This window comes from Staurois parvus, unplaced genomic scaffold, assembly GCF_062004578.1.
Source record: "Staurois parvus isolate SC_StPar_1 unplaced genomic scaffold, SC_StPar_1.0 ptg000694l, whole genome shotgun sequence".
Lineage (NCBI taxonomy): Eukaryota > Metazoa > Chordata > Amphibia > Anura > Ranidae > Staurois > Staurois parvus.
Window position 1 is genome coordinate 4,582,818 of NW_028318490.1, and position 16,411 is coordinate 4,599,228.

A 16,411-nucleotide genomic window follows, 5' to 3' on the forward strand; every position below is an offset into this window, starting at 1 on the left:
CCCCCTACTGACCCTGGGCCCTCGGGCAGTGCCCAAGTTTCCAAATGGTCAGTCTGCCCCTGTTCTGGACCCTTTATACTACAGAAGTCTCATACACAAGTTGGAGATTTCTACTTTCCTGGTAATCACTTATCATCCACATCCACATAATGAAAGCAAAGCAAATACAATCACAACAATTTGCATATTTACATATAAGTAAATACTATACAAAAGTAGTCTAGAAAATAGAGTTTAATAAAATAAATATTATAAAACACAAAATAGTATATACATATACACATATGTTACATTACTATTATTCAATGAGGGATATTTTGCTCCCAAAGAAAATATGGGAGATGCCATTGCTGACCTCTGTTGGAAAATGCTAGTTGCCTGTCTGTTATGGTGACCATCTACTTCAAAACTATATATATATATATATATATATATATTTTATCAGGAAGTTGGAGTAAAGTAGAAAATTCCTTACTTGTAGGCTTGTTCTGGGTCAGCTACTCAAACAGTTGAAGTCAGCATGACTGTCTGGCAACTAGTATTTTTAGGTTGAGAAGCCAGCATGGTGGCCTTCAGGGTTCCCTCTGGAAAGGTTTCCTTTAATAAGCCACACATACCCAAAGTAATTACTCCAGATCTGTGTTCTTAGAGTTAGTTTGCACTCCCAGCCTTGTAGGAATGGTTTGTTATTCCCATTTCCTTCTCTTCAGCATCCAATCTGCTTTTTCTCCTCTTTCTGCTGCACAGCAAGATGCCCAAGACAACCATCACTACTGCTAATGCTCCTAGGCCTACTCCTATACCTATATATACATGCGACATCTTGGAGGAAGCAGTGTGTAGGATCCTGCAAGGGCCTCTCATACTTCTCTCTGTATCCTCTTCTGCCTCGGTCTCTGCTGGGCTTTCTCCAGCATTATTAATGGCCACCACACACACTGTATACTGGGTACCTGGGAGAATATTTGCAATGGAATAGGAGCGGTATGAGGCATTTAGGACTGGTCCTTTTTCCACTTGACCGTCTGGTCCTTGGTAGAGTACTCTATAATTGAGCACTGTAGATGAAGGAGAGCACCAATTTACAGTCACTTCTCTGTCAACAGACAAGACCTGACTCAGCGTTGGGGGATCTGGTTTGATGTTTGGTCCATCTATTCCAGGGCATAGACAATTACCACCTGCCTTGCTCTGAATCTCTTCACATGCTGGTGACAGGTGCTCACAGCGATTGAATGGGCACGGTTTCAAAGAATCAGGCGGAGGTGGAGGAACTGTTGGATCATTGTCATCATCATCATAGTAATCCTCCTCTGGTCCACTGGTGATGTACAGGAGACGCTCTTGGGTGGTTTGACTTTTTGTAACTTTAATGTGCTGTATAGCTCTAAACTGGTTACTGGCAGTAGTTGAGGTAGGTGTGCTCGCCTTTAATGATGCAGAAGGTTCAAGGGTGAAAACCAGAGACCTCGTATTCATGAGAAAGATGTGCAGGAGTAACAACAAAAAAGAGGACATCATCTAAAATGGAAATATGAACCATATTATTAGTGGAATATTAGTAGAAAAACAGAAGGCGACTCCAATGAAAGGAAAAAAAATAGGATTAATCAACTATATATAGACAAGAGGGAAAACAACTGTTGAAAGTTTGATAGAGGATGTTACTGTCTAGTATATAGTATTTTATATTGGGTATGCTTTCTTAAGGAAAGTATAAGAAAAAAAAAAGTAAACCTTTCATAAAGAAACAACAATGACTGCCATTGCTAACCTTCTTCTGAAAATGCTAGTTCTCTGGCTGTTATGCTTTGCCTGCTGTTTCACTACCTTTGAATCACTGAACTGGAACAAGTATCAAGAGGATTAAGGGGAACCTCAGATGTTCTTATTTGCATACTTTTCCTAGATTATTAACTCCTAGGCGATAATTGCCTGAAGGAGGGGAGTAGGTTCAGTTTTCAAAGAGAATTTTCACTAAAGTTAGCTAATTACTTTAAGCTGAGCGAAAATTCACTTTGCAGAAAATACTTAATGGTGTGTGAGAAAAGAAAAAAAAAACAGGAACTTTGCTTGCATATGATTGGATTATTGAAGTTAGCACAGATTCACTTCATTCACCAAGCTAAGTGAAAATTCTGCTCAAATAGTGAACAGACTTTTCTCATTTTGTAAATTAACCTCAAAGTTTAAGGGCAGCTCCTAAACTGACGTTCAGGAGCTGTTCAGCGTTTTTTCCAACAGCCCCTGAACTCTCCCTAATGTTTTCCTAAGTGTTCATGTACACATCGTCGTTTACAGGCAATTGAGCTTACAGTCGTTTTTTTTGAACGCACCAAACCTGCGTTCAGGAGAAGATTTTACTGGCGTTTCAAACACCAAACACTTGTAAACGTGGTTAACTGCATTATAAGTGTTTGCGTTTAGAGGCGTTTTTTAATTGTTCCATTTCCAGATGGTGCCCAGAGCCTTTTTCATCATCAGAAATGCATGCAAAGCGTTTTCCATGTATTAAAATGGACCCAGTACACCAGCGCAGTCAGTTCCAGGTTTCGTGTGAAGGAAAATGCAACCAGAAAAGACAGGTACTCTCAACACATACTGCTCTCTCTGCTTCTGCTCTCTCTAATCCTCTCAAAATGTCTGAAATAGTTAATTTTTTACTATTTTTCAGTGCATTCTGGGCATTTGGGAAGGTCTCCTGAGGTTAGCTTTTAAAAACGCTTCTAAACGCAAACGCACATAAATGCGGTATGCAAGCGCTGCTAAACTGACGTTTTTTTTAACCTGTGTTTTCAGGCAGGCAGTTTCCATCGTTCAGAAGAGTTTTCCAAATGCCCCGTGTACATGAGCCCTAAATCAAGAGGGTCAGCATGACAACCTAGCAACCAACATTTTCAGAACAGGAAGTCACCAACGGCAGCCTCCATAAGTCTTTCATGGAAGGTTTCCTTTAAATAAATCTTCCAGTATTCTGCACTACACCACCCACCTAGAGAAGAATGAAAGCGTTGTCCTTCCAGTCAGGTGCCTAATATTCTAAACTCATTGGCAGCTTCTGACACCCTCATTATGTCAGGCAGAGTTTTCTCCCTGAGTGCACACATTGCATTTTCTATTATTCTGTAGGCTGAACATAGCCAAACTACTGCCAATCCAAAAAACACAGTCATGCTACAATTCATGCCAATGTAGACTGAAAGGAGTTACATTAAAAGTGGTACTGAACCCAAAAGCAAACATTGATTATGTTACAGCTCACCAATTCTTAGATGTGGCGGTTGCATTAGTTTTGTTTTTTTTAGGCTTTCTTTCCCTTATTTTCACCTGTGATTAGGCCAGCAAGTCTGTTTTTCAAAAGGACACGCTGTCCATCAAATGTAGCACTTAGAGTGTTAAGACAAACCATTCACCAATGACTTTTATTCCAAAAGAGAAAAAAACTATAGCTGTAACTGCTTATAACGTGTGAGCTGCAGTTCAGTTTCAATTTGTTGGTGTATCTAAATCTGCTAGTGCATCTAACACTCCCCTCCCCCCAGACTGACAATGCTGCTGTCTAAGGCTAGGTTCACATGTCCACGTTCCTGCGGGACGCTTTTTGTGCAGGCACGAGAGCCCATTAATTTGAATGGACTCCCGTGCCCCAGGACATGCAGGGAAGCAGTCCCTGCACTTCTTTGGAAAACGCAGCCCGCACGGGAACCTCGGTTCCCAGTATGGTTGCGATTTCCAGTGCGGGCGGCGTGCCATGAGAATTAATAGCACCCGCCTGCGGATCCACATTCCTCTGTGCGGGTGGTGCAGCTGCACGGATTTTTGTGCGGATCCTCGGCGGCACCACCCACACAGATGTGAACCAGGGGTAAAGCAGTATCTATTACCCATTCATCCAGAGTAGGGGTGTCTAATACAGCAGGGGTGTTACTAGCCAGATCACCAGGTGAAAACAGGGGAAAAAAAGGTTGAAAAACTAATGCAGCCACCACATCTAATGATTGGTAAGCTGCAATATATTACATTTTTGGTTTTGGATTTAATACCATATTAAATCAATAGTGATGGCTCAAGCTTAATCAGCCCAGTTGGGAAATTTTAGCCAATTTCCCACATTGGTCTCCGATACCTTAGCAGATATAAGACAATATGGTAAAGCTTATGGATATTTTCCCAAACATGCATTGTCCAGTATACATAAACGGCAGGATATGAAGAGATCTGATGATCTAAACATTGCGGATGATCAACGGCCCTTTATTTTGGAGTGTTTGTAACCAATTGCTTGTTCAATCTGGCTCCCTATCTTCTGCTAAAATCTCATCCCAGCAGACAGGGTGAGGCATGTTGTAAATAACACTAGGAACCTCACAGTTTTAAATCAGCAGCCATTTCTTGAAGCTACATGTAGAGAATATGAGAAGCCCTTTTTGCAAGTTGACAATGTGCTAGAAATTATAAGGAGTTAGAACCTTGTACATCATGTAAAATATCTGTTCTATTTATTATAAAGCCTGCATAAAACTAATGGTGGCCATATACACTCCTAGATTGTAAGCTCCAAGGAGCAGGGCCCTCGAACCCCTAGTGTATCACATTGTATTGTTACTGTACTGTCTCCCATTATAATGTACAGCGCTGAGAAAACTTTTGACGCCATATAAATACTGTATTATAATAATAATATACACTTTGCTAAATTTCTTTTCCGATTCATCTCTTCCAATAGGAATAATTGATCTATAGTCAATAACCGATTAGTTCGATATGCCACATATGGAGAGGTGAATTTGATTGATGGTTAAGATACGATCGTAACTTATAATCGCATGTCTGTTTCTACCATGTAATCTCATCAATTGAAATATGATTGTATACATGAACACAGTATGTCAGTGCTGTGGATTAATACAGAACAAATTTCTGCCTTGGCTGATGGATGGTTTAATACATTTTCAATGATCGAAGTGTGTATAGTTCTCACAATAGAAGTGAAAAAAAAAAAAAGTTCTGCTTTAAAGTGAACATATATATATATATATATATAATAAATGACAATTTCACCTGCCTGGCCCCAACTCCTGTATACGATCATCTTTCCTTCACTTCCCCAGACCACCCTTTTTTTCTGCATGGGTAAAGCACAGGTTCCCCCCTAAAGAAAACCAGCGTAGAGGAAATGGTGATTACAATTACTGACATCTCCTATTGTAAATGCTAGTTCCTCATCTGTCATGCTGATCCAGTGGCTGTACCTACATTTTTAGTCCCAGAGCTGGAATATGTATATAGATTAGAGGTTCTGACTTCAAACACTGACCTTCTATTCTGCATGTTTTTCTTTGTTGGTGTCCTAGAACGTATTGATGCCAGTGGCAGCCAGGGAACTAAAATTTTCAGCATTGGCAGCCCATACACATCTCCCAATATAGTTTTTTGAACAGTAAAAGTCGATACAATGCTTGTAATGTCAAGTCTGCCACCTGATCTGTAAAACAAACCAAACCATGGCAATAAAACACCTATTTGCTCTGTGCAATGTAGAAGCTTGTTCCTTAAATGCCATGTCTCCAACCCTTTACAATAATCAGTTATGCTGAACTCACCTTTTAGTGCAGGTTGCCGTTATTGACTCTTCGCTTTTTTTTGTTTCTCTGGTTATAATTTCATAAATTGCATAAATTTATAGTAATCCACTTTGTGATGTCACCTCAATGGATGAGCCTGAATCACGGGCTGAGTATGTGGGAGTGGAAATGAGTGGATGGAATCTGGGATCAACACAAAGAACAGGAAAAGGCAAGATTTGAGAAAGAAAAAAGTAACCTGACTCTCTGCACTGCTCCAATGTGTGAAAGGAATGTGGACTTGTACAGATGTGTTCTTTCCTGCCTCTCAGCTGTTTCTGGTGAAGGAAAGAAAAATGGGCGATGGCAGTGCTGGCTTGTTTTTATTTTTTTGGCACCCAAAATTAACATCCTCAGGCACAGTTCCCTATGCCATTAGAACAATAATGAATGTCCCATCTGAGACCAAACAGCACACAGGTGTGCACATCCACATTACCAGGATGCAGGAGTCATTTGTTCACACTTGTGCGACTTGTCTTGTGACTTTGGATACAAAGTCACATGACAAGTCACAGCCCATTGTTTTCAATAGCACCTGTTTGACTCTAAGCAACTTTGAAAAAGTTCCTGCATTACTATGATGTGAATTTGATGCGACTTTAGTGCCTGAGTGTAAAGTCACATCAAAGTCGCATTAAAAGTTGCACTGGAAATCATGCGACTTTGGAGTCACACAATGGTGAATTAATCCTTAGTGTTTGGGGCAGGGTTCTCCATTGACAATAAAGGTCTTTTCACACTGATCACTTTTTCTTCCATTTTTGCCTTACCAAAAGCGGAAGATAAATGTATGACCATTAAATCCTATGGAGCGCTTCACACCAGTCAGTTGCATTTTTAAAAGTTCTGCAAGCTGCATTTTTGGTGCAGTAAAAAAAATGCACCAAAAATGCACCTCATTATTAAAATAAATAAAAAAGGCATCAAAAACACTGCAAAAATGCACCCACAGTTGTCCTTTTTTCACAGGTGTAAAATGCACCAGAAACATGGCAAAAACATGTTTTACCGCATTTTTGCACTGTAGCAGTTTGAAAGGAGCCCAATGCATTTTTTCTGCAACTATAAATGCAGTTAAAAAACCTGCATTTTAACACAAATGCAAAGATGAATGGGAGTGTATGAAATGTGTTTAATTGCAGGCAAATCCATCTTTTGCTGGAAAATGCAGGTATCAGGGGCGGACTGACCATTTGGAAACTTGGGCACTGCCCGAGGGCCCGGGGTCAGTAGGGGGCCCCATGAGATGCCCCTGGTACCTTTTTCATAGGCTTTTTTGAGTTTGGTCAACGACACAGGGGCCCCATGATCCCCTATTGCCTGGGGGCCCCATGAGTTGTCAGTCCGCCCCTGGCAGGTATATTTGCTAAAAAAAATGTGTGGTAAAAAATGCATGAAAAAATGAAAGCATTTTAAAACATAAAAGTATAAATCAGCTTTAGGCTACGGGCCCAATTACACCACAACACATGACACACATAGGGGGTTATTTTCTAAAAGAGTGCAAAAATCTGGTGCAGTTCTGCATAGAAACCAATCAGCTTTCAGGTTTTATTGCCAAAGCTTAATTGAACAAGTTGGAAGCTTATTGGCTACCATGTACAGTGGCATCAGAGTCTGCGTTCTCCAGTTTTAGTAAATCAACCCCATAGCATTAAACTGCCAATTCAAAATGATTGGACTAATGAACCACAAATACATACAAAAATGGGGTAGGCTGCGTAGAGCAGTGAGCCGCATCATGAGACAAATATATTACAAGGTTACAGCTTGAGTCATAAATTCCTCCTTTGACTGCTTTCAATTCTGTGTTTGTGACTGCAAGAAACCTGACCACTTCCTAATTATGTGTCTGTTTAGAGTGGATATCGGTCTCATCGTCAGTAAAAAAAAAACAGTGTTTGAACTTTGCAAACTGTTGCACCTGGCTGCCCAGGAATACAGTTGCACAGGTCTGCAAACCTGTTTCAAGACACAGCCTGATTCGTGAAAAATTGTGTTGCTAAGTTGCTTGTGTTGTCTAGTGCTGTGATGAAGCACCTATTCATTTTTAGAGATCTTGCATCCTGGGCTTAAACCACTTGCCTACAGGGCACTTATACCCCCTTCCTGCCCAGGCCAATTTTCAGCTTTCAGTGCTGGTGCACTTTGAATGACAATTGCGCGGTCATGCAACACTGTACCCATGTGACATTTTTATCATTTTTGTGACAGATAGAGCTTTATTTTGGTGGTATTTAATCCTCTGGGATTTTTATTTTTTCTTAAACCAAAAACCACAGAAAATTTTGAAAAAAAAATGAGCTAATGAGGCTGCAGTAATGGGCACTGATAGGCTGCACTGATGGGCACTGATGAGGAGGCACTAGTAGGTGGCACTGATGTGCAGCACTCATATATGGCACTGATAGGCGGCACTGACTGGCACTGTTAGGCAGCACTGATAAGCGGCACTGATGCACACTGATAGGTGGCATTGATTGGCAGTACTGACTGGCACTGATGGGTGACACTGAAAGGCAGCTCAGATGAGCACTGAAATGTGGTACTGATGTGGCACTGGCAGGTGGCATGGATGAGCACTGATGGACACTGACAGGTGGCGCTGCTGGGGCTACACAGATCAGGGCACACTGATCATCAGTGCTCTGATGATCAGTGTACATGTCCCCTCCAAGGAATGCCGATTACCGGCTCTCCTCGCGAGCTGTCAGCGTGACAGCTCGTGGGGAGAGAAATGCCGATAACCAGAATTTCCCTGTTTACATGTAATCAGCTGTGATTGGACACAGCTGATCACATAATCGAGCCGACATCTTCAGCTCTTTCTGTGGATCGGTGATCCGCTGTGCACTCCGGGAGCTGCGCATGCGCTGTTAGAATGGGAGGATGTCATATGACGTCCTCCCAGAATGAGAGAACCACCTTGCGTCCGTCATATTACTATATGGCAGGTGGGAGGTGGTTAACAGGCATTGTATATGCCTAGCAAAAGTTCCCAGTACCTTCCCATGCCCAGGGAATTGTCAAGATGCACATGCACTAGGCAACACTGATGTGAAGCATGCTTCTTTAATAAGTGTTTACGAGCACATGCACATCCCACATCTTTTTTGGTGGCTCCTCTGGAGGGGTAAAGCATTGAGAAATTACTAAAAGTGGTTGTAAACCCCAGACATGAAATATGAACAAAGCATATCCCTCTATATTGTGCACTTGTCTCAGTTAAGAGCACTAAGTGTCATTTCTGTTTGCTGCTTTGTTCCTCTGCTATAGGCATGAGTCGCTTCTAACATGTTTTCCTGACACCAAGAGAAAAAAGAGGGCAGGGAGGAACCTCCAGTACACAGCTTGTGATTGACAGCCTGAGCTATGTCCCTGTGTGATGTGTGAAGGGGGTGTTCCCTTCTCTCCAATCAGCTCTCAGATATGTAATTTCAGCTCACCAATTTTAAGAAAGCTCAGACAAGCTTTATACATTCTGGACTTTGAACAGAAGTAGAGAAGAGGGGACTGCAGATAGACAGGTACAACCTACGTAGGATTTGTTTCATATCTGTGTATCAGCTGAGGCCAGTCACTTCACTGGGTATGTGCAGGAGATACAGCCACTGTAAGGTGTGTTTGGACACCGCAGCACTCACCTCATCCGTTGCCATATATTGCTGTAGCTGCACAATAGTCTGAATTGAGCCTTAAGGTTCAATTCAGGGACACTAATTGCCACATCTTACTTGTTTACAGTGATGAAAGCCCTTTGCTTATAACAATCAGCACCTGCACCAATACGCTGATGCCATTGTAAGATAATGTGTACATATATTAACCAAAAGCAAGCAAAGGGGGAAACAAAGTCTGACTTTCCAGTACCTGGGATAGACGCCTCTTCCACTAGTCATGGCCATTTTTTTCTGTCATTGTTTCTCTTGCCTTTATGTTATATCACTCAATTAAGGAGGTACGTATACCTGTTGCCTCCATATCTGAAATACGAATAGTCAACCCTGTGGTAGGAGACTTCCACAAGCCATGTCCCTCCCTAACCTTTAGGTTTTTGCTTATCCTCTCATATGCTGTCCTGGAAGACTGCTTAGGAGTTAGTCCAGGGGTTTCCAGTCTTTGTAAACAAAGGGCCAGTTTACTGTCCTTCAGATTTTGAGGGTGTTGGACTGTGGCCAGTAAACATAGGGAATGCTCTGGCATCAGTGGGAAGAATAGTTCCCCATTGTTGGTATCAGGGGAAGGAATAGTGCCCTATCATTGGTGTCAGTGGGAGTAATAGTGCCCCCTCATTGCTGTCAGTGGGAGGAATAGTGCCCCATCATTGGTGTCAGTGGGAGGAATAGTGCCCCCTCATTGCTGTCAGTGGTATGAATAATGCCCATCATTGGTGTCAATGGGAGGAATAGTGTCCCATTATTGGTGTCAGTAACAGGAATTATGTCCCATTGTTGGTGTCAGTCGGTGGAATAGTACCTTGCATGGTTAGGGAGGAATAGCACCCCAAGGGCCAGATAAAGGCAAGTAAAGGGCCACATCAGGCCCCCGGGCTGCAGTTTGGAGACCACTGAGCTAGACTTTACAGGACAGCAGTGTGCCAGGCTTTGGGTTATGTCTATTTGTGGTAAATGTTACGGTAGCTTTTTTGTTTTGGTTCTTTGTTAGTACTGTCAGTTTTGTAGAAGAGCTTCTTCTAGTGGATGAGACGCCTCTTGGGAAAAACAGCTCCCATATTGGCTGGCCTTCTTCTCATTGGTCAGGTGGTAAACCTGTCATGTTAAAAATCTACATTTAATAGTATATTGCAAGTAGCCTTCCATACTTACCCCATGGCAAAAATGTTGACATATTGTAATTACCATTTTTAAGTAAGTGAACAGGCACATTGCTGGCTATAAAAAGATGCTTTTTGTATTTGAAAAACGGTTGTGAGCAGGGATGGTTTTCTTGAGAGAGGAGGCATCTTCTAATCACTCCGATTCTTAAAACGTTAAGGAAGGCAGAGTTTTCTGCTCTACAAAAACACCACGTGGCAACAGCATTGACATGAAAGCAATCAGTGGGGATGTGTTCAGGGTGACGTGCAGTGTTACTTTTCCATGACAGTATAAAAAATACAGTGAGCGCTCCAATGGTCAGCAGCTGAACATTCAAGGAAAACACATAAAAGTCCCAAAAATATACTTATAAAGAAAATGCAGCGCTGTGTGATGTTACTATATTGCAGGCAGATGTAAATAATAAATGAAACCAAAGCAAATCAATAAATAAATTAATAAATAAATCACAGTCCAGTAATGGTGCTCGCTGATTCCCAGTGCAAAAGTTAGAAATGCGCACTAACCAGAAACGTATTAATAATACGCATGTGTATATATCATAGAGATGATATCTCCTCTCTTTTCTGGTCTGGTAACGGGCAGGAGCTGAAGATAGTAGAGATGAAGCGCCCTCGTGTGGCGAAATGGAGGGCCAGCAGGTCACAGAAATCCTTACAGAAGTGTGTGAAGTGGAAAATTCCTCCCCTCAAAGGCTGGTGCAGGGATCAATCTAGGTCTGCAGAAGCTGAAAAGGCTCATCGCAGAAGACACAGGAAAGAACCCATAGTGTAGTAGGTTGATGAAAATGATTTTATTCAAGAAAAACAGGAGTGTTCAGGAAAAACTCACAATGGTGCCAGGTTTAATCAAATGACTGACCCTTTAAGATTAAAGATGGCCGCTGGGCCTCCACGTGGCATTGGCGGCGTAGTGTCAATGGCGTCCTGGGCTCCACCTGACGAGTTTCGCGCGCACGCACTTCTTCAGAGGTAGAGCTCTACGCCACCAATGCCACGTGGAGGCCCGGCGGCCATCTTTAATCTTAAAGGGTCAGTCATTTGATTAAACCTGGCACCATTGTGAGTTTTATGAGACAATTATGGGCCACTTTGTTTTGGTCTATCACATAAAATCCCAATAAGATACATTTACATTTTGGGTTGGAACATGACAAAATTTGAAAAAATCGGAAGGGGTATGAATACTTTTTCAAGGCACTGTATGTCTCCTACCGCCTTATCGCCAGCCATCTCCTATTTCTGCCTGCATGGGAAAAGAAATCTAAGAAGGGAGTTAGACAGCAAACACCTGTAAACTTTAGGAATAAGGCCCCTTGTATTATTAGCTTGAACTTCACTGTCCAAAGTGGGGGTAAAAAGGAAAAAAAAAAAAATAATACACATTCAAGGCCAAAACCATGGGCTTTGAAAGCATGTTTTAAATTGTACTGCTACTGGAAAAACCACCTTCCATCCAGACTGTACTCTATACAAAGCTGCTGATATGTTTTCAGCACTCCTTCAGAGTACAACTACATCAGAGTAACAATCCCAGCACGTTCTCATCTTGAAAAACCTTCCAGCTGGGAAATTTCAGCAAGCGTTCTATTTGACCAATATGGTGTAAATCTGGTGTGCCCTAGGATACCCAGCGTTTTTTTAATGGATTGCCAGACCTTATAAATCATGTAGAATGTGGGATAGATATATTGATTGAAGGGTGGAATAGAAGAGTCCAAAGCCGATAGAAGATGTAGACTACCTTTTTCCAAGCCTGAAGGTGTTGAAGTTGAGCCGCCAAGATATATAGATTTGGTACCAATAGCCACCCTTGATCATTTGGGTACTGTAAACAAATTCATATTTAAATTCTAGCAGGCCAGTTACCCCATATTAAAATCACAAAAAAATCATACCAAGTTTCTTAAAATATTTCAGCAGAATCCAACAGGGTGAGTTGGGTAAATAGTACATTAATTGTGGCATCCAGACCATTTTCAATCACCCTAAATATTTAACCTTTCCATCCACCTTAAGTTGTGATCCAATGTACGGAATACAGACTTTTTCCAGTTGATCATAAAACCGGAAAAAAGTACCAAACTGCTCTAAAACAGACATTGCAGTAACTAGTCAGTCCTGAGTATCAGCCATATACAACATCTTATTGCCTGCATGCAGAGTTAATTTTTTTCCTCAGGTTTACGGCTACAGAAATCTCTCACCTCCACCGTTTGTCTCAGCAAACCAGCCCGAAGCTCTATAGCCACTGAAAACAGAAGTGGTAACAATGGACATCCTTGCCTAGTACCATGAAACAAAGAAGAAAAAAACTGGAAAAAATCCTCATTGACCCTAATTAAGGTCTTAAGTGATGTATATAGGAGCTTGACCCAGTTACAGAAAAGTACCCCCAAAGCCAAAAGGCTTAAGCACTTCCGAACATAAAATGCCATTCTATGCTGTTGAATGCCTTAGCAGAGCTTTATTTGTCGAGTTATTAACAAGAATATGAATATTCAAGAAATGTACGCCTTATATTCACAGCAGTTGAGGAGTTGGGCATTAACCCAGTTTGATCTGGATGGATAATAGATGTAATAACTCTGTTCAACCTGTTGGTCAGAATTTGAATAACTGTATTGAGCAATGAAATTGGTCTACAGCAATGCAGACACAATAAATTCTTCTCTTTCTTGGGTAGGACCACAATATTAGCCTCTGTCATTGACATAAGAAGATATTTATCCCTAAAAACAGCATTGAAAGTCTAACAAAAAGGGTACAATTATCTTGCCATATTGATTGTAGACTTCATTAGGGATGCCATCTAGGCCGTGGGCTTTTCTTTTTGGGAGAGATGCTACAGCAGTTTCCAGCTCCTCCCGAGTTATGGGAGCATTCAGCAGGTGTCTGCTTGAGACAGTGGAAAAGTGTATATTATCTAGAAATTGGGAAAGGTCAGTGATCGTATAAGCAGCCCTAGAACTGTAAAGTTCTTGACAGAAGGACCTGAAAGTTGCCAGGATTTCTACAGATTAACTGCATATTGTCCCAGTTGCTGCATTTATGGCATTAATATAGGCAGTATTATCTTGTCAATGGGCAATAGCAGCCAAGAATTTACCTGCCTTTTCCCCCTCTGCGTAAGCCATATGTTGATTAAAAAAACAACTATCTGGCAATCTTTTCTCCATAAGGAGTTTAAGCGGAGTCTGCGCCTCAGTCCAGGACAAAACAGAAAGTCTCATATCAGAGGAATAACAGGCACATGGAATAGGCAATCCACAGTCTCTTGGATGGGGATGAGGTACAAAATCTGACATGAGGTAAACAGTCTAATATACCATATGTACACAAAATGCAGCGCTGTTAATACATCACGAATAATATTAATAAAACACAGTCCAATAAAAGGTGCTCCTTGATTCCCAGTGCAAATGATAGGAATGCGCACTAACCAGAAAGCGTATAAGTAATACGCATGTGAAGATATATCCTGAAGCTTCCCCTCTCCTTTCTGGTCTGGTCATGGAAATAGCTGGGAAAGATGGAGATCATGCGCCCTCATGTGGTGAAAGAGTGGTCCAGCAGGTCAAAGAATCAATCGAGATAAGCCTCCCCCTCTCAGGAGCTGACACAGGGATCACTTGGGGCTGTGGAAGTTGAAGCAGCTCCAATGGGATCCACCCACACAGCAAGATCTGTCTGTGGAATGTTCACACTCATAGCATCTAAAGTCTTATCATTTACGACAAGATCCTGATGAACAGCCTGGGCCAATTTCTTGGCTGCAGGCTCATTGTTGTCCAGCACTTTCTGCAATAGTCTGGCAGTTTCTTCCTCTGATGGACAAACCTTTACTATAATCTTCTCTCATTTAAAAGTGTCCACCTGGAACACTGCATGGTAAAACTCTCTATACTGTGTAACTGTTGAATAAAGTGCAGGAATCCCTTATCCAAAATGGCGGCACGTGCACTGCCAATTTGACATCATCGGCGTACCCTACGCATTACATCACATGACTTCATCCTGATGAAGTCATGTGATGTAACGCGTAGGGTACGCCGATGATGTCAAATTGGCAGTGCACGTGCCACCATTTTGGATAAGGGATTCCTGCACTTTATTCAACAGTTACACAGTATAGAGAGTTTTACCATGCAGTGTTCCAGGTGGACACTTTTAAATGAGAGAAGATTATAGTAAAAGTTTGTCCATCAGAGGAAGAAACTGGAAGAAACTGCCAGACTATTGCAGAAAGTGCTGGACAACAATGAGCCCGCAGCCAAGCAATTGGCCCAGGCTGTTCATCAGGATCTTGTCGTAAATGATAAGACTTTAGATGCTATTAGTGTGAACATTCCACAGACAGATCTTGCTGTGTGGGTGGATCCCATTGGAGCTGCTTCAACTTCCACAGCCCCAAGTGATCCCTGTGTCAGCTCCTGTCAGCTCCTGAGAGGGGGAGGCTTATCTCGATTGATTCTTCTTTGACCTGCTGGACCACTCTTTCACCACATGAGGGCGCATGATCTCCATCTTTCCCAGCTATTTCCATGACCAGACCAAAAAGGAGAAGGGAAGCTTCAGGATATATATTCACATGCGTATTACTTATACGCTTTCTGGTTAGTGCGCATTCCTATCATTTGCACTGGGAATCAAGGAGCACCTTTTATTGGACTGTGTTTTATTAATATTATTTATGATTTATTAACAGCGCTGCATTTTGTATACATATTGATTTTGGGACTTTTTATGCGTTTTCCTAGAATGTTCAGCTGCTAAAATTACTGAGAGCGCTTACTATATTTTGTACCATTTTTACCAGTCTAATATACCAGGGCAAGCTGTGGTAGAGTGAAGTGATAACTCTAAAGTGGAAAAAACAAGGAGAGAGACACAGCACCTATGAGTATAGGCTGTTAGGTAGTTTAATGGTTAAAACGGTAAGTTTAACAACTCCCATGTAGGAAATGACAAGCAGGCTCATAAGGGTTAAATGTGTACAGCACCTCGTAGCAAAGTTAAGGAATCACAGTGAGAGAGGATGCTGGCTGGACAGCAAGGAGCGCTGGAGAGATGGAGGAACGCTTAAAACGAAAGCCTGGCAGGTCAATGGAGAGTCCGGAGCGGCGGCGTTGGCGTGACGTCATAGGCATGTGACATGTTTCTGAGCATGCGCGGGATCCAATGTGGATTGGCGAGCTCCTTCAAGCGCTCAATGCTTTCTTGATTCCTGAACATGGCTACAAGGTGCTGTGCACAATTAACCCTTATGAGCCTGCTTGTTATTTCCTACATTTGAGTTGTTAAACGTACCATTTTAACCATTAAATCTACCTAACAGTCTACACTCTGTGTCCCTCTCCTTGTCAGGACAAACAAAAACACCATACCAACAGTGGGGTTTGGAGGAGGGAACATCATGTTGTGGGGCTGTTTTTCAGCATATGGTACTGGCAAATTTCATATCACTGAAGGATGAATGGAAAAATGTACCAAGACAGTCTTGCTAAAAAATCTGCTGCCATCTACCGGGATGATGAAGATGAAACAAGGGTGGACATCTCAGCAAGACAATGATCCCAAACACAAAGCCAATTAACCTCCCAACTGGTTTCAAAGAAAGAGAATAAAGCTGCTAGATCGGCCCAGCCAAACACCTGACTTGAATCCAATAGAAAATCTATGGAAAGAACTAAAGATCAGAGTTCATAGAAGAGGCCTACAGAACCTTCAAGATCAGAAGACTGTGTGGAAGAATGTGCCAAAATCACACCTGAGCAATGCAGGCGACTAGTTTGTCCATACAGAAGGCATCTTGAAGCGGTCATTACCAATAATGGATTTTGTACAAAGTAGTAAATAAATTTCAGTTAGCATGTTCAATACTTTTCCCCCCATGTCATTCCATTTTATTACACAACTTAATTTCTGAACTTATTTGTCTTGGTTT

At 41.8% G+C, this 16,411-nt stretch overlaps 1 protein-coding gene across 2 annotated transcripts; it reads right to left on the reverse strand.

Annotated features, from left to right (window-relative positions):
• Window positions 1-216: 216 nt before the first annotated feature.
• LRRN4CL (LRRN4 C-terminal like) lies at window positions 217-5,817 on the reverse strand. 2 transcript variants are annotated; one of them, XM_089652843.1, is made up of 3 exons: window positions 5,604-5,817; window positions 5,318-5,485; window positions 217-1,521 (listed from the first exon to the last, which is right to left on the reverse strand). In XM_089652843.1, the coding sequence occupies exon 3, from the start codon at window positions 1,519-1,521 to the stop codon at window positions 652-654; it is 870 nt and encodes a 289-aa protein (XP_089508969.1). In that variant the 5' UTR covers window positions 5,318-5,485; window positions 5,604-5,817; the 3' UTR covers window positions 217-651. The 2 variants fall into 2 exon arrangements, with proteins under 2 accessions (XP_089508969.1, XP_089508968.1); XM_089652842.1 differs by lacking the exon at window positions 5,318-5,485 and having other exon boundaries at window positions 5,604-5,807.
• Window positions 5,818-16,411: the final 10,594 nt, after the last annotated feature.